The following is a 24,209-nucleotide window of genomic DNA, read 5'->3' as shown; positions in this document are numbered from 1 at the left end:
TCATGTTGTGGCTGTACAGGACATTGGTTAGGCCACTGTTGGAATATTGCGTGCAATTCTGGTCTCCTTCCTATCGGAAAGATGTTGTGAAACTTGAAAGGGCTCAGAAAAGATTTACAAGGGTGTTGGAGGGTTTGAGCTACAGGGAGAGGCTGAACAGGCTGGGGCTGTTTTCCCTGGAGCGTCGGGGGCTGAGGGGTGACCTTATAGAGGTTTACAAAATTATGAGGGGCATGGATAGGATAAATAGACAAAGTCTTTTCCCTGGGGTGGGGGGAGTCCAGAACTAGAGGGGCATAGGTTTAGGGCGAGAGGGGAAAGATATAAAAGAGACCTAAAGGGCAACTTTTTCACACAGAGGGTGGTTCGTGTATGGAATGAGCTGCCAGAGGAAGTGGTGGAGGCTGGTACAATTGCAACATTTAAGAGGCATTTGGATGGGTATATGAATAGGAAGGGTTTGGGGGGATATGGGCCGGGTGCTGGCAGGTGGGACTAGATTGGGTTGGGATATCTGGTCGGCATGGACGGGTTGGACCGAAGGGTCTGTTTCCGTGCTATACATCTCTATGACTCTATGATTTGGGTGATCAGCACGTTATTGTGCTTGGGATCCTGCTGTGCGTGAATTGACTGCATTGCAGCAGAGAGCGCGCTTTGGATGGTGCTTTGTTGCCTAGTGTGAAACACTTGGGACCTGCTGAATGGCACAAGGTGCTCAAGAAATGAGCCAGATTTCCCCGAGTTGTATTTTGCCTTGCGGTATAAGCAGAGAAAGGTGTGTTAGGACGGACCTCGGGGGTCCCGTCTTTGCGTATTCTTTTAGAAGGAGAGACAGAGACTTTACCATTCGGCTCAGGCAAACGTTTATTTACAGAATTTTGACTGGTAGATGATACAACGAATTCTACAGCATGCAATTCGTTGGAGAAGGCGTTCTGTCTTCCCCTTCGGACCTGGCTCAATTATACTTCGCGCCGTCAGGAGTTCCTGGTCAGTTCTCCCTCGTTCGTCCCCCTCATTGGTCGGTACACCTGAGAGCGAGGGGGTCTGCGCCTCCATTGGCCGTATCGAGGTGCCTGTCCAGCTCCTGCTGCGCCAGACAATGGGACAGCCATCCTGGGGTCGGCAGTTCCGACCCTGCAATCAATGGTCCATTGTTCCGAGTATCGATCTCATTACTACGTGTCTGACAGAGTCAATGGTTTTCCACAAGCGAATTAACAATCATTATTATTGATCATGGGTTTCGATGGGAATCTATTCTAGCAGGCACATTAACAGACGCTTTAGTAATCATAGCGGAATCCACACCGTTCGACAGTTACCGGTTCCTTTATTAGTCATGAGTTCTCAATGGGGCAGTCTGATACTGGCTGACATGATCTAATCAGCGAGGAATGTTACTTCCGACAGGTAGCCCTGCAGTTGTCAGGTTCTCCCCCATGGCTGTGATTAACTGTTTGGGGACTGGAACTGGTAATGTCTGCTGTAGCAATAGTGCTACCCTCCCTAGCCCCGCTCTAGGCAATCTGGTGGTTATTCTTCCCAACAGGTGGGAACGGAATAAAAGCCTGTTTGTTTTCTCTCCACTTACCCTAACAGAGATCCCAAGGGCTCCAATCCTTTCATGCTTTGTCAAGTCATACCTGAGCCCCATCAGGTGTCAGTGGAGGTCAGAGGAGCTGAACAGACTTACCAAATGCACGCTCTCCTTCCGAAAAAGGTAGGAACACCTTTGAAGTTCAATGAGGATTTTTGGAGGGTCAAATACAACTGTTGTGGTCCTGCTCGCCGAGCTGGAAGTTTTTGCTGCAAACGTTTCGTTCCCTGGCTAGGGAACATCACCAGTGCTATTGGAGCCTCCCGTGAAGCGCTGCTTTGATGTTTCTTCCGGTATTTATAGTGGTTTGTTCTTGCCGCTTCCGGGTGTCAGTTTCAGCTGTAGTAGTTTGTATGTGGGGTCCAGGTCGGTGTGTCTGTTGATGGACGTTCTTGCCGCTTCCGGGTGTCAGTTTCAGCTGTAGTAGTTTGTATGTGGGGTCCAGGTCGGTGTGTCTGTTGATGGACGTTCTTGCCGTTTCCGGGTGTCAGTTTCAGCTGTAGTAGTTTGTATGTGGGGTCCAGGTCGGTGTGTCTGTTGATGGACGTTCTTGCCGCTTCCGGGTGTCAGTTTCAGCTGTAGTAGTTTGTATGTGGGGTCCAGGTCGGTGTGTCTGTTGATGGACGTTCTTGCCGCTTCCGGGTGTCAGTTTCAGCTGTAGTAGTTTGTATGTGGGGTCCAGGTCGGTGTGTCTGTTGATGGACGTTCTTGCCGCTTCCGGGTGTCAGTTTCAGCTGTAGTAGTTTGTATGTGGGGTCCAGGTCGGTGTGTCTGTTGATGGACGTTCTTGCCGTTTCCGGGTGTCAGTTTCAGCTGTAGTAGTTTGTATGTGGGGTCCAGGTCGGTGTGTCTGTTGATGGACGTTCTTGCCGCTTCCGGGTGTCAGTTTCAGCTGTAGTAGTTTGTATGTGGGGTCCAGGTCGGTGTGTCTGTTGATGGACGTTCTTGCCGTTTCCGGGTGTCAGTTTCAGCTGTAGTAGTTTGTATGTGGGGTCCAGGTCGGTGTGTCTGTTGATGGACGTTCTTGCCGTTTCCGGGTGTCAGTTTCAGCTGTAGTAGTTTGTATGTGGGGTCCAGGTCTATGTGTCTGTTGATGGACGTTCTTGCCGCTTCCGGGTGTCAGTTTCAGCTGTAGTAGTTTGTATGTGGGGTCCAGGTCGGTGTGTCTGTTGATGGACGTTCTTGCCGCTTCCGGGTGTCAGTTTCAGCTGTAGTAGTTTGTATGTGGGGTCCAGGTCGATGTGTCTGTTGATGGACGTTCTTGCCGTTTCCGGGTGTCAGTTTCAGCTGTAGTGGTTTGTATGTGGGGTCCAGGTCGATGTGTCTGTTGATGGACGTTCTTGCCGTTTCCGGGTGTCAGTTTCAGCTGTAGTGGTTTGTAGATGGGGTCCAGGTCTATGTGTCTGTTAATGGAGTTTGTGGATGAATGCCATGCCTCTAGGAATTCCCTGGCTGTTCTCTGTCTGGCTTGTCCTATGATGGTAGTGTTTTCCCAGTCAAATTCATGTTCCTGGTTGTCTGAGTGTATGGCTACTAGGGATAGCTGGTCGTGTCGTTTTGTGGCTAGCTGATGTTCATGGATGCGGATGGACCAGACTTTAATCAAATACAACTGTGGGCCAAAGCCAGAAAGAATTGGGATCGAGATCCATTTCCCAGACCTCAGCTAACGCTATCAGCAGTGACGCCAATCAAATAAGGATTGTTTTTCTGAGGCACTTATTCGAGAGCTAACAGGCGCAGTAGCAACGAAAACAGGCAGTGGTTCTGCCAGGTGATCTGGGCATTGATCTCTGCCAGTCATGTCACACATAAGGCTGGAGGTGACAGAGATATGGAGAGGGTGTAGGGGTTGGAGGATGCGACAGAGGTAGGGAGGGGTGTAGTGGCTGGTGGGGGTGACAGAGATAGGGAGGGAGTGTAGGGGCACGAGGAGATGACAGATAGGGAGGGGTGTATGGACTGGAGGTGACAACGATAGTGAGGGAGTGTAGGGGCTGGAGGGGGTGACAGAGATAGGGAGGGGGGTTGGGATGGCAGGGTGTTGGAGGAAGTGAGCAGAGGAGAGGGTTAGTGGAGATGATAGAAATGGCTGAGGGTAGGGGTGGAGGGGATAAGGGGAGGTGGGTGTGAGTGGCGAAGGGAGCGAGTGGAGGCGTGAGGGGAGGGGGATGAGGTGAGGGGTCTTGGCATGGGTGAGGGTTTGGGGTGGAGGGGGCGAGAGTTGTCCCTGAGGCTAGGGAGTGGAGGAGGTGAATGGGTGGTGATGCTGGGGGTGAGGTAAGAGATGAACAAAGTATTGACAGCATGGAGGAAGGGGGTTGAGGGTAGGGAGTGAGGGGTAAGGCTGTGGGAGGTGGAGGTGATGAGGGTTAGTGGTTGAGGGAGTGGGTGGAGATAGGGAGGGGGAATGAGGGTTGCGGGTGGAATGCGTGAGGGTACAAATTAGGAAGTGAGGTTGTGTGGGTGGGAGGATGGATGTGAGGGGTTGGGATGGTATAGGAATGGGGATGAGGTGGTGTGGGGAATGGGGATCGGGGGCGTTGGTGAGGGTGGGGATGGGGGCATGGGTGGGGTGGGGATTTGGATTGGGGGGAGTGAGCACGTGAGTGGGGGGGAGGAATGGGGGCGTGGGTGGGGGGGAGGAATGGGGGTGTGGGTGGGGGGTGAAATGGGGGCATGGGTGAGGGGGGGAAATGGGGGCGTGGGTGAGGGGGGGAAATGGGGGCGTGGGTGGGGGGTTGGGGGGAATGTGGTCATGGGTGAGTGGGGGATTGGGGTCATGGGTGGGGGCGGAATGGGGGCATTGGTGGGGGGGTGTGGGTGAGGGGGTAATGGGGGTGTGGGTGAATGAGGGTGTGGGGGAATGAGGGTGTGGGGGGAAATAAGGGTGTAGGGGAGTGAGAATGTGGGGGTAGTGAGGGTGTAGGGGTAGTGAGGGTGTGGGGGGAGGAGGAATGTGGGGGGGTAAAGTGGGAGTGAGGAATGGGGAGTGAGGGGGGAATGAGGGTGTGGGGGGGAATGAGGGTGTGGTGGGGAGTGAGGGGAATGAGGGAGTGGGAGGAATGAGGGTGTGGGGGGAATGAGGGTGTGGGGGGAATGAGGGTGTGGGGAGGTGAGGTTGGGTGGAGGAATATGGGAGGGTGGTAAAGTGGGAGTGACGGTGAGGGGGGAGTGAGGGTTAGTGGGGGGTGAGGGGGGAGTGAGGGTTAGTGGGGGATGAGGGGGGAGTGAGGGGGGAATGGGGAGTGAGGGGGGAATGGGGAGTGAGGGGGAGTGAGAGTGTGGGGAAGGTGAGGGTGGGTGGAGGAATATGGGAGGGGGTAAAGTGGGGGTGAGGAATGGGGAGTGAGGGTAAAGTGGGGGTGAGGAATGGGGAGTGAGGGTGAGGAATAGGGGGTGAGGGGGGAGTGGGGATAAAGTGGGGGTGAGGAATGGGGAGTGAGGGTGGGGGGGTGAGGAATGGGGAGTGAGGGTGGGGGGGTTGAGGGGGGTGAGGGGGAGAGGAATGGGGAGTGAGGGTGAGGGAGAGGGGGTGAGGAATGGGGAGTGAGGGTGAGGGAGAGGGGGTGAGGAATGGGGAGTGAGGGTAAGGGGGTTGAGGGGGGTGAGGGGGAGAGGAATGGGGAGGGTGAGGGAGGGTGAGGGTGAGGGAGGGGGGAAGGGGGGGTGAGGGTGGGTGAGGGGGTGAGGGGTGGGGAGTGAGGGTGAGGGAGGGTGAGGGTGGGTGAGGGGGGTGAGGGGGTGAGGGGTGGGGAGCTGGTGGCCGCGCGCGGAGCGGTTGGTGGTTTGAAGTTGGCGCGCGGTGGCAGGTGGAAGGTTCTGGAAGTGCCCGGTGCCCGGTGAGCCCTGACCCCCTGCTCCCTCTCTCTCTCCCTCCCTCCGGCAGCGTGAAGCAGGCCGTGTCCCAGAAAGCCTGCCGCCTGTACACCGGGAAGCGGGTGTGTGTCTGCCTACACCCCCACAAGGAGGGAGAGGACTCCACCGTCATCATGGCGCTCACCGTCTCCAACAGCGTCGGCTGTGCCACCAGCGAAGAGAAGATGTTCAAACTGGAACAGCTCCGTAAGTTCAGGGGGAGGGGGTCTGTAGAGGAATGTGTCTCTTCACTCACCCACCTCGCCCCACCCCTTAACCCCCCCTTACCCCCTCTTACACCTTTTTCCCCACCCCACCCCCATTTCCCCCCTCCCCTCCCTTCCCCTCCCCGTCCCTCCCTCCCCGTCCCTCTCCCCCCCCCCCCCTCCCCGTCCCTCCCTCCACCCTTCCCCCGTCTCCTCCCGCTCCCCGTCTCCCCCCCCGTCTCCCCCCCCGTCTCCCCCCCCGTCTCCCCTCCGTCTCGTCTCCCCCCCATCTCCTCCCCCTCCCCATCCCCATCCCCGTCCACGTCCCCCCCTTCCCCTTCCCCCGTCCCCCCTTCCCCGTCACCGTCCCCCCCCGCCCCTCCCCTCCCCGACCCCCCCACCCCTCCCCTCCCCGGTCCCCGTCCCTTCTCCCCTCCCGTCCCATCCCTCCCCCCTCTTGCCCCTCCCCAACCCCCCATCTCACCTCTCCACAAACCCCCCATTTCACTTCTCACCCCCCTCACCCCGCCCCCGCCAGCCCACTCACCCCACTCACCTCGCCCCCGCCAGCCCACTCACCCCGCCCCACCCCTCTGGCCCTGTCCCCTCTGGCCCCGCCCTCGCCCATCTGAGTCCGCCTCTGGCCCCGTCCCTCTTGCCCCGTCCACCCACCCCTCTCGCCCTTCTCCCCCTCAGCCCCCCCGCCCTTCTCACCCCCCCGCCCCTCTCACCCCCCCCGCCCCTTCTCTCCCCTGCCCTCTCTTCCCCTCACCCCTCCCCTCACCCCTCCCCCTCTTACCCCTCCCCCTCTTACCCCTCCCCATCCCCACCTTGCCCCTCCCTATCCCCATCCCTCCCCCTCCTGCCCCTTCCCATTCCCCCCCTTACTCCTTTCCAACCCATCCCTCACCCTCTTACCCCTCTCCATCCCCCTCCTCTCCCCCCCCCTCCCCATTTCTGAAGAAATTCCTGCCCATTTCTGTCTTCAATGGGTGACCCCCTTATTCTGAGAAGGTGCCCCTCTGGTCCTGTACCCTCCCAAGTGGGGAATTGAATTGAATTTATTGTCCCGTGTTCAGTGAAAAGCTTTATCTTGCAAGCAATACAGACAGATCACAGAGTTAAGTCGCGTAGATAAGTAAATAATTGGTATATAGCGGCAAAAACAAAAACACAGGGACAGGCGAATGTTACGAGTTTGTGAGTCCATTCAGTATTCTAACAACAGGGGGTAGAAGCTGTTTCAAAACCGGCTGGTACGTGTGTTCAGGCTTCTGTATCTAGTTAAAAATCACACAACACCAGGTTATAGCCAAGCAGGTTTAATTGGAAGCACTAGCTTTCAGAGCGCTACTCCTCCATCAGGTCTCCATATCATCACTGTATCTACACTGTCAAGTTGACCCGACCTCCCAGACCTCATTCCCTGTTTCATTTTCAAATCTCTCCACCTCTGTCTCTCATTCACCATGCTTTCTCAGTACCCTTCATTCACAGCGGGTAGCTGCAACACTGTGGCACTGCCTGAGTGGGTGTGCGTGAGTGTGAGTGGCCGAAACTCAAACCTGCTCACTTCCTTCACCTCTAACCACTCAAACCGTTTCTCACAGTGAAACCTGACCCTCCGGAATCGGTCAAAATAAAGCCAGTGCTCAAAGCCGCTCATAAACTGTCGGTGAGCTGGTCGTACCCTCAGACCTGGCAGACAGGGTTCTACGCACTCAAGTTTCAACTTGCCTACAGCATGGAGAACACAGACATGTTTCAGAACAAGGTATGTCACAAATCTGTCTTCTCTCTCTCTGTTTACCTCTCTGTCACTCTCCCTCTCTCTGTGTCACTCCCTCTGTCTGTCAGTCTCTCTGTCTCTCAAGATTTGGAGGAGCTGGTGTTGGACTGGGGTGTACAAAGTTTAAAAATAACACACAGTACCAGGTTACAGTCCAACAGGTTTATTTGGAAGTACGAGCCTTCATCAGGATGAAGGAACAGCAATCCAAAAGCTAGTACTTCCAAATAGACAACCACCTGATGAAGTACCTGTGACACTATGGCATTCCTACATCCCTCTGTCAATGTCTCTGTCGAACGCACTCGCTCTGTCTCTCTGTTGCTCACTGTCGCTTGTTTGCACGCTCTCTGTTGCTCGCAGTCCCTCTCTCTCATGCTCACTCTCTGTCGCTCGCACTCTTTCTCTATTGCTCGTGTTCTTTCTATCGCTCTTAATGTCTCCATTTCTCTGTGGCTCGTGCTCTCTCTGTCTCTCTATCCCCCCCTCTCTCTTTCCGTCTGTGCTTATACCTGCTCCATACAATTGTATTATTTGTAGACGAGTTACCACACAGATGGCAATGGGAACGTCACTGGGTTAATAATCCAAAGGCTAACGCTCTGGGGGACATGGGTTCGAAACCCCTCGCAACCCCTGGTGGAATTTAAATTCGAGGAATGAAATTCGGAATTGGGGGTTGGTAACCATGACGACCCTCGTTGATTGATTATAGTAAATATCTTCGAGTAAAAAATGATGCTGGAGATCACAGCTGAAAATGTGTTGCTGGTTAAAGCACAGCAGGTTAGGCAGCATCTCAGGAATAGGGAATTCGACGTTTCGAGCATAAGCCCTTCATCAGGAATGTAAATATCCCCCCCCCCCATCAGAAGGGATGGGGCAGAGGTGGGCAGGTTTCACTAATGGAGGACGGAAATCTGCCATCTTTACCCAGGTCTGGGCCTACTCTGGACCCTACGCAGAGGACTCGCAATTGTCCTCTGAAATAGTCCTGATGGAGACATTCAGTTGATGGATAATTAAGGGTTATAGCAAATTAGGTGCGGGAGGAGATGATTCAGTTTCTCTGTTAAATACTATTGTGGCTGATGCGTTTGTTTTGCGAATTCCACAATCTCAGGCCTAACAAGAATCTAATGTGCCGAAATGATGACCTCCTCCCCACCATCCCTACCATCTACTGAAGCAGGAAGTTCCAAAGGAATTAAGAGAAAAAAATTCTCCTCATCTGTGTCCCAAAAGGGGTTAGCTAATTTTAAAATCATGCCTCCTAATTAATGTCTGACCATGAAGGGGAAACATTGTTCCCACATCCATTTTTCATGATCGTTTAGAATAACATATCCTTAAATCAGGTCGCCCGGACTCCACTAAACTCCAGAGGGAACTAACTCCGTCTTTTCATCCTGTCCTGGGAAGTCTGGACGTCAAACATCCTATGGACGAATAGCAAAACCCCATGGAGGCCATTTGGCCCATTCTGTTAGTGTCAGCTCTCTGTAAGAGCAAGCCCCACACCCACCATCTGATCGACATCTTTAAACTTCAGGAAAGGGGTTCGATAGGGGAGATGGAAAGAAGGATGCTTCCACCCATCGCAAAGAACAAAACGAGGGAGAACTTAGTATTAGATGGTCGCTAATAAATCCAATCAGGAGTTTGGGAGAAAAGCAGGGTGGTTAGCACTGCTGCTTCACAGCACCAGGATCCCAGGTTCGATTCCAGCCTCGAGCAGCTGTCTGTGTGGAGTTTGCATGTTCTCCTTGTGTCTGCGGTGGATGTGCAGGTTAGGGTGGATTGGCCATGCTAAATTGACCCATAGTGCCCAGGGATGTGCAGGTTCGGGTGGATTGGCCATGCTAAATTGTCCCATAGTGCCCAGGGATGTGCAGGTTAGGGTGGGTTGGCCATGTTAAATTGTCCCATAGTGCCCAGGGATGTGCAGGTTAGGGTGGATTGGCCATGCTAAATTGTCCCGTAGTGCCCAGGGATGTGCAGGTTAGGGTGGATTGGCCATGCTAAGTTGTCCCGTAGTGCCCAGGGATGAGCAAGTTAGGGTGGATTGGTCATGCTAAATTGTCCCGTAGTGCCCAGGGATGGGCAAGTTAGGGTGGATTGGTCATGCTAAATTGTCCCGTAGTGCCCAGGGATGTGCAGGTTTGGGTGGATTGGCCATGCTAAATTGTCCCGTAGTGCCCAGGGATGTGCAGGTTAGGGTGGATTGGCCATGCTAAATTGCCCCGTAGTGCCCAGGGATGTGCAGGTTAGGGTGGATTGGCCATGCTAAGTTGTCCCGTAGTGCCCAGGGATGAGCAAGTTAGGGTGGATTGGTCATGCTAAATTGCCCCGTAGTGCCCAGGGATGTGCAGGTTAGGGTGGATTGGCCATGCTAAATTGTCCCATAGTGCCCAGGGATGTGCAGGTTAGGGTGGATTGGCCATGCTAAATTGCCCCGTAGTGCCCAGGGATGTGCAGGTTAGGGTGGATTGGCCATACTAATTGTCCCGTAGTGCCCAGGGATGTGCAGGTTAGGGTGGATTGGCCATGCTAAATTGTCCCATAGTGCCCAGGGATGTGCAGGTCAGGGTGGATTGGCCATGCTAAATTGTCCCGTAGTGCCCAGGGATGTGCAGGTTAGGGTGGATTGGCCATACTAATTGTCCCGTAGTGCCCAGGGATGTGCAGGTTAGGGTGGATTGGCCATGCTAAATTGTCCCATAGTGCCCAGGGATGTGCAGGTCAGGGTGGATTGGCCATGCTAAATTGTCCTGTAGTGTTAGGTGCATTAGTCAGAAGGAAATGGGTCTGGGTGGGTTACTGTTCGGAGAGTCAGTGTGGATTGGTTGGGCCAAAGGGCCTGTTTCCACACTGTAGGGAATCAAATCTAATCTAATCTTGTACCCAGAGTGAAGGGGGAGAATGAGGACTTGCTCCCATGGGGAACGGGGGGAAATGGGTTCTTCAGAGCTGAGCATTTGTCTGGGATACTGAACCCTGCCGAATTGTCATTTGGAGGGGTGGTGGGGAGGGGGGTGTGCTCAATGTCGAAATGACACGGGGCTGTGTCTGTGCGTAGGTCAGCCTACTGGAAACCAGTTTTGTGATCACTGATGCCTTGCCTGATATGAACTACACCGTGAGGGTCCGAGCGAAGGAGGAGTTTGATCATGGAGCGTGGAGTAACTGGAGTGAGCCTGTGTATGGCATGCCATGGGCAGGTATGTCTAGAAGATGGCCACCATTTACCCCTTTTGTCTTTCCTTCATCACTCAATGCACTCCCTAGCCCACCCGCACGCCTCTCCACATCTTTCCCCTCAGTCTCCCTTTCTCTTGTTCCTGCCTGCATTTCCTCTCCTCCATTATCTCTCTCCCTCCTTTCCCAACATCATCCTCTTGCTATCACACCATCCTCTTCTTTATCATCTCTCTCTCTCTCTAACCCTCCTCTTCACAATCTAGTTTTCCTCTTTGTCTTTTCTCATGTGCTCCCCACTCTTCTTTGGATGCCTTCTCCCGCCTCCCTTCACCCCCTCCACCCCCCCACATTGCCCACCTCATCTGCCCTTTCCCCCCCTCTCTCCCCTTCCCCCTCTCTCTCCCCTCTGTTCCCCCCTTAGCCTCGTCCTTCTCCTTTGTGTTGTCTCCACCATTCCCCCTCCTTGTATTCTCCCCCCTCCATCTTGGCTTCTTCACCCCCACCTCCCGCCACCCCTCCTCACCCCTTTCTCTCTTCCCCCTTCGCCTCCCTCTCCCTGACCCCTCTCACTCCTCCCCTTCCTCTGCCTCTCCCGACTCCTCATTCCCACTCCCACCCTTCTGCCTCTCACCTGTACCCCTCAGCCGTCTGTTCCTCCCCTCCCCATACCATCTCTCCTGCTCCCACTCGTCTCTCCTCCCCCCCCCTCCCCCCCCCGCCGTCAGTCCCTCTCTTTTTCTCGCTTCCTGTCTCTGTTTCTGTCATCCTGCTTTTCTCTCTCTCACAATCATATTGGATTAGATTATAAGAGGCCAATGGTGGATAGTCTAAAGTTCCCATTCTGTTTAAATTTAATGAGGAACTGACCCAGGGTGAGGAATGGTGGATGGTGCTAAATGCTGATGTGAAAGTCTCTCTAAGAGGAAAGGGCTCACTCGGACAATTGCGCATTGTTCTCCTCTGAGAGTGTGGAGGACGAGAGAAGGCAATTTAACAAGATGAGGCAATTCAACCCCTATTCCCAACCAGTACGATCACAGCTAATCTGTGTCCTCACTCCATTAACCAGAGTCTGTTCCCTAACCTTTAACCCCTGACCAGGATCCATCCATCTCGGTTATGAAACTACCAGGGTGGGAGGTAGGAGGGGAGACAGATGAGGGAGAGTCGGGGAAGGCAGCAACGAGAGAGAGGGGGTGCGAGAGAGCCAGAATGGGAGGAGAGAGATTGCAGGGAGTGGGGGGGGGGGGGGGAGGCGCAAAAGCGAGAGGGTAGGAGAATTAGAATGGGAGGATGAATAGAGATCAAGATAATATATTAAAGATGGAGGAAGGAAAGAGGGGCAGAGAAGGAAGAAGGGAGGACAAGACTGGAGGAGAGAGAGAGAGAGTGAAGGAGGGCAGGAAGGGAGGATGAGAGAGAGTCATAAAGTTGTGCAGCACGGAAACAGACCATTTGGTCCAATTTGTCCATGCCAACCAGGTATCCTAAATATTGAGTCCCATTTGCCAGCGCTTGGCCCATGTCCCTCCAAACCCTTCCCATTCATGTCCCCATCCAGATGCCTCTTAAATGTTGTCATTGTACCAGCCCCCACCACTTCCTCTGGCAGCTCATTCCATACACGCACCACCCTCTGTGTGAAAAAGTTGTCCCTTAGGTCTCTTTTATATCTTTCCTCTCTTGCCCTAAACCTATGCTTCTCTAGTTCTGGACTCCCCCACCCCAGGGAAAAGATCTTGTCTATTTACCCTATGCATGCCCCCTCATGATTTTATAAACCTCTATAAGGTCACCCCCTCAGCCTCTGACGCTCCAGGGAAAACAGCCCCAGCCTGTTCAGCCTCTCCCTGTAGCTCAAACCCTCCAACAACCTTGTCAATCTTTTCTGAACCCTTTCAAGTTTCACAACATCTTTCCGATAGGAAGGAGACCAGAATTGAATGCAATATTCCAACAGTGGCCTAACCAATGCCCTGTACAGCCACAACATGACCTCCCAACTCCTGTACTCAATACTCTGACCAATAAAGGAAAGCATACCAAACGCCGCCTTCACTATCCTATCTACCTGCAACTCCACTTTCACGGAGCTATGAACCTGCACTCCAAGGTCTCTGTGTTCAGCAACAGTGAAGGGAAGGGAGAGCAGGATGGAGGGAAAGAGAGAATGAGGGGGAGGGGAGAGAGAGTCAAAAGAGAGAAAAAGGTGTGAAAGAAGAGAGGGAGGGAAAGCAGAAGTGGAGAAAAAGAGAGGGAGAGGAAGGGAAAGGAAGTGATCCCTTCAGTCTCGGCAGTGACAGAGGGAGAGGAATTGGTACACGCTCTTGTTAATTAATGTCTCTTATTCTTCCAGATCCCGAGAGAAACAAGATTCCTGAGGACAACACCGAAGTAAGGGTGACAGACCGACTGCTTGCCTTTCCATCTCTGTAACTCCTTCCTCTCTCCCTCGCCATTGACTGCATTTCCTTCCTCCTCCTCTCTGTCTCCCACCCTTTGCTGTCTTTCCTTCCCCCTCGTTTGCCATTCTACGTTTCCCACCGTAGCTGTCCCTCTGTCTGTCTTCTGCCCAGTAAAGCTCTCCTCCCTCCCTAAACCTTTCCGCCTCTATCTCCTTGTCTCTCTACCCCTTTGTCCATCGCCCCACCCACTCTTTGGGCTTTCTTCGCCCCCCTCACTTCTACCTCCCCCTTCCCCGTCTCTCTGACCTCCCCCCTCCCCCTTCCCCGTCTCTCTGAACCACAACCTCACAACTCACCTAGTCTCCTCGGCCTGTCTCAGCTTCGCCTCTCCCAGCCTCCCCACACGTGTCTCTCATCCCTTTTTTCGTCTCCCGTGTCTAACTCCATCCTGTCCGTCTCTCTGTCCCACCTTCTTTGTCTCTTGCCTTCTCCCTCCCCCCCCCCCCCCCCCCCCCACCCACCCTTCCCCATACCCATCTGTATCTTACTTTCTGTCTCCCCCTCTCTCTCTCTGTCTGAGGTTCCCTGACCCTCGACAAGTCTGACATACCCGTGAGTCATGCACAGGACTTCGCCAAACGGCTGGCGAATTGAAAATAAAATCAAGAACAGATGCTGAAAATCTGAAACAAAAACCGATACTGCTGGAGAAACTCAGCAGATCTGGTAGCCTCTGAGAGGTGGGGCGGGGGGAGAGAGAGAGAGAGAGAGAGAGACAGGGCGAGAGTTAACGTTTTGAGTCCTGTCCTCCACAACTGAAGCTTCGACATTGCCTTCTCTTGAGCAAATGCATTTTGGGGCCAGAAACAAAATCTCTGATCTGTCATTACGGCACGCAACGGCATTAGGTTGAAAGTTTATTTTTATTTCTCATTGTTAGGGCCTTCCCTCTGGCCTTGCGGAGTGTGAAGACTGTGACTGGGAGGAAACCACACCACAGGGTACGTTGTTATCGAAACATCAGGAAGTCCCATATCTGAGGCAGTGCGGGGATAGACTGTGAGGTGATTCCAACCTTCACCAGCAGCGTCACGTCCTCATTGAGCTCCAGGTTCCAGTGTGCCTCTCAAAGCTTACTCCTGTCGTCAGTCCTCTTTCAAAAAAATGTTTAAAGGCCCCCTGAGAACCTCCTCTCGTTCCCCACGCCTCTCCCAACACACACCCGGCAGTATTGTCACTGAGGACAGAGAGAAAGAGATGGGGTGGTTGAAGAGAGAGGAAGAGACAGGGCGCACACACGCACAGGGGTGGTGGGGTTGGATGGAGAGAGAGGGAGAGACGGGGAATGGGGGGAGAGAGAAATAGTGGGGAGTGCGGACAGACGGGGTTTGGGGGGGGGAGGAGAGAGAGAGGGAGAGACAGGATGGAGAGACAGAGAGAAAGACAGTTGGGGAGTCGGGAGGAGGAGAGAGAGAGAGAGAGAGACGGGTGGGGAGAAAGAGCGTGAGACAGACACAAGGTTGGGTGGGGCGAGAAAGAGGGCCTGGGAGGAGAGAGAGGGGGGGAGACGCGGGGGGATTTGGGAGGGCAAGATGGGGTGCTTGGGAAGAGAGGGAAAGGGGAGAAAAACAGACAAAAAGAGAAGGTTGAGGGGAGGACTCAGAAGGGATGGGAGGCGAGAGTGATTCTAATTGATGTGGGGGCAAGGGTTCGAATCCCACTGCCCACCCCTCAACAATTTGATGAATCAAATCCAGAATTGGGAGCTAGTCTTGGGGGACGGTGACAGCCTTTGATTGTGGTTTAAGCCCCATCCCCATTGGGGAGGGGCTCATGAATGGCGATAGGAAATCCTCCATCCTTGAACCCAGCCTGGGCCTACACGTGACTCCAGACCCCCACAGCAACGGGACTGGATCCTAATTGTCGCCCCAGGAAGGGGTCAGTTAAGGACAGATGACCAACTTCAGCCTCACCCACATCACCTGAAGGGATCGATGGGGCTGAGAGCGCAGTGTGATTTATCGCAGGGTTATTCAACTCACGGATAACCCAAACCTCAACTTCAGTTGGCATTTTGGAAGTCAAGACCAAAGCCTTCCATCTTCTAAAGTGCCCTCTTCTTTTGTCTGCAGAGTCTCAATCTGAACAGTGGGGGAACTTTCCCTGGTACGGTTTGTTACTGCTCACGGTGAGCCTTTCGCTTGTGATTGGCCTGTTCGCCGTGATAGTCATCAGGTAAGGACGTTTCAGACACTGTGACGTGAGAAGGCTTCAGGTTAGGTGGCTGCAGTGGCCCTTCACTGGGGGGAGGACAGCGATTCCGGGAGGGGGTCCCCTGCATTCCCGGAGCTAGGCAAAAATTCAAAGGTTGGCTCTGTCCTTCCCGATGGGTTCCACAGAGATGCCCATGTGGTCCATTCGGCCTGGGATACTCCTGCTGGCCAATGACGGAAAATGCTATCTCATCCCACAGCTCACTGGGAATTTCTCTGACTCTGGTGTGTGTCAGGCAGGACCAACAACTTTTTGTTTTTTTTTTGTTGAGAACAATAGTCCCGGGAAGCCACTGAGCCCAGCGAATCGTGCTAGCCCTCCGTGGAGCCATGCCCCCACACCTCTCCTGATTATTTATGTGTTTTTTTTAACTTGTTCACCTTTCGTTTTAGTATCCATCTCAATCTAATCCTGTGTTCTTTGGAAATGTGAATTGAAACCCAACAGCTATGAAATGTTAAAAGATCGAGCGATTCTTTTTAATTGAGCAGCTCAAGGTAATTAAAAGGTCTGATCCAGTCGAAGGAATCATAGAATCCCTACAGTGTGGAGGAGGTCATCTGGCCCATCGAGTTCACACTGGCACTCCGGAAAGCATCCCATCCAGACCCACCTCTCAACCCCTCCATTTCTCATGGCCAATCCACCCTAACCTGCACATGCCTGGGCACTATGGGACAATTTAGCGTGGCCAATCCACCCTAACCTGCACATCCCTGGGCCCTATGGGACTATTTAGCATGGCCAATCCACCCTAACCTGCACATGCCTGGGCACTATGGGACAATTTAGCATGGCCTATCCACCCTAACCTGCACATCCCTGGGCACTACGGGACAATTTAGCATGGCCAATCCACCCTAACCTGCACATCCCTGGGCACTGTGGGACAATTTAGCATGGCCAATCCACCCTAACCTGCACATCCCTGGGCACTATGGGACAATTTAGCATGGCCAATCCACCCTAACCAGCACATCCCTGGGCACTATGTGACAATGTAGCATGGCCAATCCACCCGAACCTGCACATGCCTGGGCACTATGGGACAATTTAGCATGGCCAATCCACCCTAACCTGCACATCCCTGGGCCCTATGGGACAATTTAGCATGGCCAATCCACCCTAACCTGCACATCCCTGGGCCCTATGGGACAATTTAGCATGGCCTATCCACCCGAACCTGCACATCCCTGGGCCCTATGGGACAATTTAGCATGGCCAATCCACCCTAACCTGCACATCCCTGGGCCCTATGGGACAATTTAGCATGGCCAATCTACCCTAACCTGCACATCCCTGGGCCCTACGGGACAATTTAGCACGGCCAATCCACCCTAACCTGCACATCCCTGGGCACTATGGGACAATTTAGCATGGCCAATCCACCCTAACCTGCACAACCCTGGGCACTATGGGACAATTTAGCACGGCCAATCCACCCTAACCTGCACATCCCTGGGCACCAAGGGATAATTTAGCACGGCCAATAAACCCTAACCTGCACATCCCTGGGCACTATGGGACAATTTAGCATGGCCAATCCACCCTAACCTGCACATCCCTGGGCACTATGGGACAATTTAGCATGGCCAATCCACCCTAACCTGCACATCCCTGGGCACTACGGGACAATTTAGCATGGCACGTTATAGTGGATGGCCATGAGAAATTTTCCTGTAGTGTCCTGGGATGTGCAGGTTAGATGAGTTAGCCATAGGGAATGCAGGGTTCCAAGGATGGGACAGGTGGGTGGGTCTGGGTGGTATGCTGTTCTGGGGGTCGATGTGGACACGATGTGTTGAATGGCCTGCATGCACACTGTGGATATGCTACCATTGACTCCTTAAGCTGAGCGTGTTGGTCGGGACAGTTTTAGTGAGTGAGCTGCATCTGTGAGTGTGGAGGTCTGGAGTCACCTGTAGACCCAGATGCAGATAAGGACGGCAGACTCTCTCCCCACCCCCCAACCCCATCCCCCAACGTGGTGGGGTGGGGGGGGTGTTACTACAATTGATAATGGTCATCACGATTCCCAAAATTGGCTTCCAATTCTGGATTCGAGTCATCAGATTTAAGATCCCCCACCGTGGGCAGTGGTGGGACTCGAAGCCATGTTTTCCCAGAGAATTAGCCTCTGGATTGCTAACCCAGTGACTACGCCACCGTCACCTGTACGTTTCCCAGTCTGGGATTCAACTGCTCGCTATAGTCCTGGATTTAATGTCCGAGAGAGTTTTGGGCTTGGCCCTCAGTTTTCAGCCATGTCACCAGCATGTGGGGTCACGCACGTTGTCTCCTCACGGCAGGTACCGAAAGAAGTGGAAGGGGCAGTCTGCCAAGAAGGGCAGCGGTGGGCACCCCCCTGAGTATCTGCCCGTGCGGCTGCTCACCGTCTCTGATGGCGACGGTGCATCCAAGGCCCCAGAGTGCATCGCTGAGACTGCCCTGCAGTGCGGCTCCTCTCCCGCCAACGCCTCAGATGATCAGCCGCATTTCGACCTGATAAACATGGGCTACTTCTACATCCCGCAATAAACAAAAGGCACGGAATACTGCCTTTCTCGATTAGAGACAGAGAGGGAAGCAAATCCTCAGACTAAGTACGACCTCACGCTGCTGCTGACTGCCAACAGAGAATGTCTTCCATCTCCATCCATTGGTGGGAAGGACGTTGACAGTCCTGGGGTTCCCCACCCCCGAAGACAGGTGACAAAGCTGAACACAGTGTTGGGGGGGGGGGGTCCTGTCCTGTCCTGTCTGCTTCCGTGCCTTTGCTCGCGCTACATGCCACGCACGCTCTCCGTGCCCGCTACCGGCCGTGCCGCGGGGCAGACTCCCCTCCAGCGGGCTGAACGGTCAATTCTTGTTTCGACCATCTACCTCACCGGGCAGCCACCTCGGCTTGTCGTGCCTTGGCCCCAGCCGGGAAGGCATCGAGACGGAGGAAATGCCATTTCTCTGTGACCACTGCCCAGCCGGCTGTCGGCAACCAGCAGATGACCGGGTCTGACGCTGACCTCGCCAGGGAGGCTTGGGACTGTGCAGGTCAAAGTTCGCCTGGGGGCTTCCACCCCGCTGAGCTCTCGGGCGTCCATTTTCATTCAGGCAAAATGGAACGTGCTCACCACAAAATGGTGACAGACCGAAAAGAGGATCAAGGTGCCAGTGGGATGAACTTTTTAAGACTGTTCCAACTTCCTTTTTGTTTTGTAAAATTCCTGTATGCTCAATGGCAGACGTTTCCTTTCAGCGTTGTTTCTTAGCTTGAATGTGCCACTTATAAACAAAGATGGAAACGGCTGCAAAAAAGCTCAGCAGGTCTGGCAGACAACCGTAGAGAGAAATCAGAGTTTTGGGTCAGTGACCCTTTCTCAGAGCTGATAGTTGCTGGGGAAAATGTCTCTTCATATACAGAAGAAAGGGAGGGGGTAAGGAATAAACGATAGTTGAGGGTAGAGTAGGAAGAGAGAGAACAGTTGGACAGACAAAGGAGTGGATAGCAGTCTGGCTGGGAGGCTGAATAGCTGTCAGTGGCTAACCATTGTGTGTAAGAGCAGACTGTGTGATAACAAGGCCTGGCTGGGGGGGGGGTGGGACATGGGAGAGCTGAGACCCTAAAGTTATTGAACTTGACATCGAATCTGGACAGATGCAGGGTTCCCAGGTGGAAAGTGACATGCTGTTCTTCCAGTATGTGCTGAGCTTGGCTGGAGCAGACCTGAGACAGAGCGGTGTTGCCCAGGGAACAGGGTGGGGTGTTAAAGTCAAAGTGTGTGGTGCTGGAAAAGCGCAGCCGTCAGCGTTTCGAATATGATCTCTTCATCAGGAATGAAGGGGTGGCCCAAGGGGGGGCTGAGAGATAAATAAGAAGGGGGGGGGAGCGTAGCTGGGAATAGGGAGGTGGGGCTGAAGGTGACAGGTTAGAGAGGAGGGTGGATCGGGGAGATGGGGAGGAAAATGGACAGGTAGGACAGGAGGGGTGTGTAAAAGTGCAGCCAATTGGAAGTTCAGGGTCTTCTTGTGGGCAGAGCTTCGGTGTTCTGTGAAATGGTCACCCAGCCTACACTGCCGAGTATAAACCTGCTCATTTACTCTGCCCCCAACTAATGTTAAAGCTGCATGGTGGCTCCATTGTACAGTAATGTCTTGGAGGCTAGATCAATGTATGTAAACACCAGGTAAATACAAATATGACCTGCGTCTGACACAGCAGCTCCTGATCTGGTTGCTAATCCCTGACGATCGGAACGATCCCAGTCTGCCCCAGCTCCCCAGATAATCCGGCGGTCTTGTGGGTCATGGCCATCACAGACCCCATTCTCACCCCCCCCCCCCAACCAATTCACAACAGTTGGCTACACATCCCATTCTGCCCCAACACCATAGTAACCACTGCATCACCCACTCCCCACAAAACCAGGATTCTTCGCCAAATCCAATTCCATCCCCCACTGCAGGTCACTGGGGTGAGGGAGACGTGTGGGGTAATGGATCATCACAATGGATTGGTCGTGCTCCTTCCCATACCCTCCCATTGGACACCATCCCGGTGGGTCACTCCCCTTCCCATACTCTCCCATTAGATATCTTCCCAATGGATTAAACCACTTCCAGTACCCTCCTGTTGGACACCATCCCAATGGGTCAGTCCCCTTCCCGTATCCTTCTATTGGACACCATCCCAATGGGTCAGTCCCCTTCCTGTACCCTCCCATTGGACACCATCCCAATGGGTCAGTCCCCTTCCCGTATCCTTCTATTGGACACCATCCCAATGGGTCAGTCCCCTTCCCGTATCCTTCTATTGGACACCATCCCAATGGGTCTGTCCCCTTCCCGTATCCTTCTATTGGACACCATCCCAATGGGTCAGTCCCCTTCCCGTATCCTTCTATTGGACACCATCCCAATGGGTCAGTCCCCTTCCCGTATCCTTCTATTGGACACCATCCCAATGGGTCAGTCCCCTTCCCGTATCCTTCTATTGGACACCATCCCAATGGGTCAGTCCCCTTCCCGTACCCTCCCATTGGACACCATCCCAATGGGTCACCTCCCTTTCCAATCACTCCCGTTGGACATGGAGGATATACTGGAGTTAGAAAGGGTCGATGTGGTTGTGGGGGGCTGTGCCGGTTACTCTCAAGGGAGGCAGGATGAGAAGAATTTGGTGATGTGAGGTAGTGAAGGGGATGTTGAGAGGAGGCTAGTTGAGAGCAGGAACAGCAGCAGAAGGGGGACTGAGTGGCTGTTTCTGTGCTGGAGAATAAGTAATCTTTAGGCCGAGGAGAAAATACGGACTGCAGATGCTGGAGATCAGTCGAAGGTCCAGTCTTGGGCCTTCCTTGATTCTTGGATGTGCCAACAAACAAAATCTGAATATACCCAGATTCTCATATCGTTTGCATCTACAGACTACAACTGGAAATATAATAATGCTCTGTCTTAGCACTGAATTCAAACAGCAAGGAGGAACATTGCAATATAATTCTGTTCCCGTAATATCCTGAATAAAGGTTTTTTTTCTGTTGGTATGGGTAATCACTCTATATGTTTTCAGTTTGCCTTTGCTGGTACACACTCCTTGTCGGTCAACACTCCCTGGGAGCCATTGATTGTCTCACCGATTGGCTCAATCACTGCCCTCCTGTACCTCCAAGGCCCAACCCCTCCTGTACCCAGGGACTTGTGCCTGCTGCAGTGTTACGCCACACAGCCTATATGAAACCTCCTATGATCACGACCCACATCCTCAGCACCCCCACCCTACAACCACCACGCATGACCGAAAGTCCCAATCGTGTAAGGATCACAAAGTAGATCAGGTCCTTTTGAACCATGCACCAAAGGCGGTTCCTCTGTTGTGACTGGCCACAGACCCCTGCATCCCTTCCCTATCTCTGTCACCTCCTCCAGTCCCCTACAACCCCTCTCTATTCCTGTCGCCCCCTCCAGCCCCTACACCCCTCCCCTATCTCTGTCACCTCCTTCGGACCCTGCACCCCCTCCCTATCTCTGTCACCTCCCCCAGCCTCTATAACTGCTCCCTACCTCTGTCACCTCCACCAATCCAGCCCCTCCAGGAAGGGGACTGACCCATTGGGATGGTGTCCAATGGGAGGGTACAGGAAGGGGACTGACCCATTGGGATGGTGTCCAATAGAAGGATACGGGAAGGGGACTGACCCATTGGGATGGTGTCCAATAGAAGGATACGGGAAGGGGACAGACCCATTGGGATGGTGTCCAATGGGAGGGTACAGGAAGGGGACTGACCCATTGGGATGGTGTCCAATGGGAGGGTACAGGAAGGGGACTGACCCATTGGGATGGTGTCCAATAGAAGGATACGGGAAGGGGACTGACCCATTGGGATGGTGTCCAATGGGACGGTACGGGAAGGGGACTGACCCATTGGGATGGTGTCCAATGGGACGGTACGGGAAGGGGACTGACCCATTGGGATGGTGTCCAATAGAAGGATACGGGAAGGGGACAGACCCATTGGGATGGTGTCCAATAGAAGGATACGGGAAGGGGACTGACCCATTGGGATGGTGTCCCCCTCCAGCCCCTACACCCCCTCCCTATCTCTGTCACCCCCTCCAGCCCCTACACCCCCTCCCTATCTCTGTCACCCCTTCCAGCCCCTACACCCCCTCCCTATCTCTGTCACCCGCTCCAGCCCCCTACACCCCCTCCCTATTTCTGTCAACCCCTCTAGCCCCTATAACCGCACCCTATCTCTGTCACCCCCTCCAGCCCCTGCACCCACTCTAGCCCCTACACCCCCTCCCTATCTCTGTCACCCCCTCCAGCCCCTACACTCATACCTGTCTTTGTAAGTTCCTGGTTGATCACGGGTGCTGTTGGAGGGTCAGTGCCGAGGGAGTGGGCGCTGTTGGAGGGTCAGTGCTGAGGGAGTGGGTGCTGTGGGAGGGTCAGTGCTGAGGGAGTGGGTGCTGTGGGAGGGTCAGTGCTGAGGGAGAGGGTGCTGTGGGAGGGTCAGTGCCGAGGGAGTGGGTGCTGTGGGAGGGTCAGTGCTGAGGGAGTGGGTGCTGTGGGAGGGTCAGTGCCGAGGGAGTGGGTGCTGTGGGAGGGTCAGTGCTGAGGGAGTGGGTGCTGTGGGAGGGTCAGTGCTGAGGGAGTGGGTGCTGTCTGAGGGTCAGCTGTTTGTGGTAAATTGGAGTGCCCCCTCAGTTCCATGCGTGTTGATCCAACCAGAATCACATCGTCACTCTATGGGCTACGTGGCCTCTTGCGTGCTTTGAGGATGCTCAGTGCATCCATTAGAAATCGAACAGCATTCCCAGGAGACAAACAGTCCATTTGGCCCCTTTACTCTGTGCTGTTGTTCCTGCCCCAAAACAGCCTCTGAACGTTCTTGTCCCTTTTCCTTCTTTTGCTCACTCCCTCATCCATACATCCAGCTCCAACTCCTCAGTATGGCACTACTGTTATCCTGGGCCCCCCATTCTCCCCCAACTCTCTCATTCCCCTCTACCCCATTCTCTGTGGGAGTGAGTCCCCCACTCTCCTACCCTCCTCACTCCCAGTGGGACTGAGTTCCCCCCTTCTCCCATCCAATCCCACTGGAAGCGAGACTCCATTTTCCCCCCAATGGGAGCGAGTCCCCCATTCTCACCCCCCAGTGGGAGCGATCCCCCCATTCTCACCCCCCAGTGGGAGCGAGTCCCCCCATTCTCACCCCCCAATGGGAGCAAGTCCCCCCATTCTCACCCCCCAGTGGGAGCGAGTCCCCCCATTCTCACCCCCCAATGGGAGCGAGTCCCCCCATTCTCACCCCCCAATGGGAGCAAGTCCCCCCATTCTCACCCCCCCAATGGGAGCGAGTCCCCCATTCTCACCCACCAATGGGAGCGAGTCCTCCCATTCTCACCCCCCCCAATGGGAGCGAGTCCTCCCATTCACACCCCCCAATGGGAGCGAGTCCCCCCATTCTCACCCCCCCCAATGGGAGCGAGTCCCCCCATTCTCACCCCCCAATGGGAGCGAGTCCTCCCATTCTCACCCCCCCCAATGGGAGCGAGTCCCCCCATTCTCACCCCCCAATGGGAGCGAGTCCCCCATTCTCACCCCCCCAGTGGGAGCGAGTCCTCCCATTCTCACCCCCCAATGGGAGCGAGTCCCCCCATTCTCACCCCCCAATGGGAGCGAGTCCCCCCATTCTCACCCCCCCAATGGGAGCGAGTCCCCCATTCTCACCCCCCCAATGGGAGCGAGTCCCCCATTCTCACCCCCCCAATGGGAGCGAGTCCCCCATTCTCACCCCCCAGTGGGAGCGATCCCCCCATTCTCACCCCCCAATGGGAGCAAGTCCCCCCATTCTCACCCCCCAGTGGGAGCGATCCCCCCATTCTCACCCCCCAGTGGGAGCGAGTCCCCCCATTCTCACCCCCCAATGGGAGCGAGTCCCCCCATTCTCACCCCCCAGTGGGAGCGAGTCCCCCATTCTCACCCCCCCAGTGGGAGCGAGTCCCCTATTCTTACCCCCCAGTGGGAGCGAGTTCCCCCATTCTCCCCCCTCACTCCCAGTGGGAGTGAGTCCCCCATTCCCCCCCACCGACTCCCTGTGGGAGCGAGTTCCCTATCCTCCCCCTGCGAATCTCCATGCTAGTTCTGTTTTCCCCTCAACAGTTTGGAAAGTCTGCTGTACGTGTAACCTCTCAAACGGTTTTCCATATTTCTAAGCCTTCAGTCAGGTCACCCCCCCCGCCCCTCACCCTGCCTCTTTCGAATGAAAACACCTTCAGTCTGTTTGTCCAATCTGATGCGAACTAGCCTCTCAGCCTGTCCCGGGCGGAAGCTGGGACCAGGGGTTGTTGTGCTGCGTTGAGGATTGCAAC

At 54.4% G+C, this 24,209-nt stretch overlaps 1 protein-coding gene across 1 annotated transcript in view; it reads left to right on the top strand.

The window, feature by feature from the left end:
- LOC132805596 (interleukin-6 receptor subunit alpha-like) overlaps positions 1-19,183 on the top strand; it is a 45,998-nt gene extending 26,815 nt beyond the window's left edge. The window contains exons 3-10 of the mRNA XM_060820731.1: positions 1,606-1,726; positions 5,493-5,668; positions 7,278-7,441; positions 10,536-10,677; positions 13,014-13,051; positions 14,003-14,063; positions 15,198-15,300; positions 17,649-19,183. Of these exons, the coding sequence (XP_060676714.1) occupies positions 1,606-1,726; positions 5,493-5,668; positions 7,278-7,441; positions 10,536-10,677; positions 13,014-13,051; positions 14,003-14,063; positions 15,198-15,300; positions 17,649-17,877 (1,034 nt within the window). The 3' untranslated portion in view covers positions 17,878-19,183. The remainder of the gene's footprint in view (positions 1-1,605; positions 1,727-5,492; positions 5,669-7,277; positions 7,442-10,535; positions 10,678-13,013; positions 13,052-14,002; positions 14,064-15,197; positions 15,301-17,648) is intronic.
- Positions 19,184-24,209: the final 5,026 nt, after the last annotated feature.

Source organism: Hemiscyllium ocellatum, chromosome 50, assembly GCF_020745735.1.
Source record: "Hemiscyllium ocellatum isolate sHemOce1 chromosome 50, sHemOce1.pat.X.cur, whole genome shotgun sequence".
Classification (NCBI taxonomy): Eukaryota; Metazoa; Chordata; class Chondrichthyes; order Orectolobiformes; family Hemiscylliidae; genus Hemiscyllium; species Hemiscyllium ocellatum.
The sequence above is the reverse complement of the archived record's forward strand: the minus strand, read 5'-3'. Positions and strand labels throughout refer to the sequence as shown.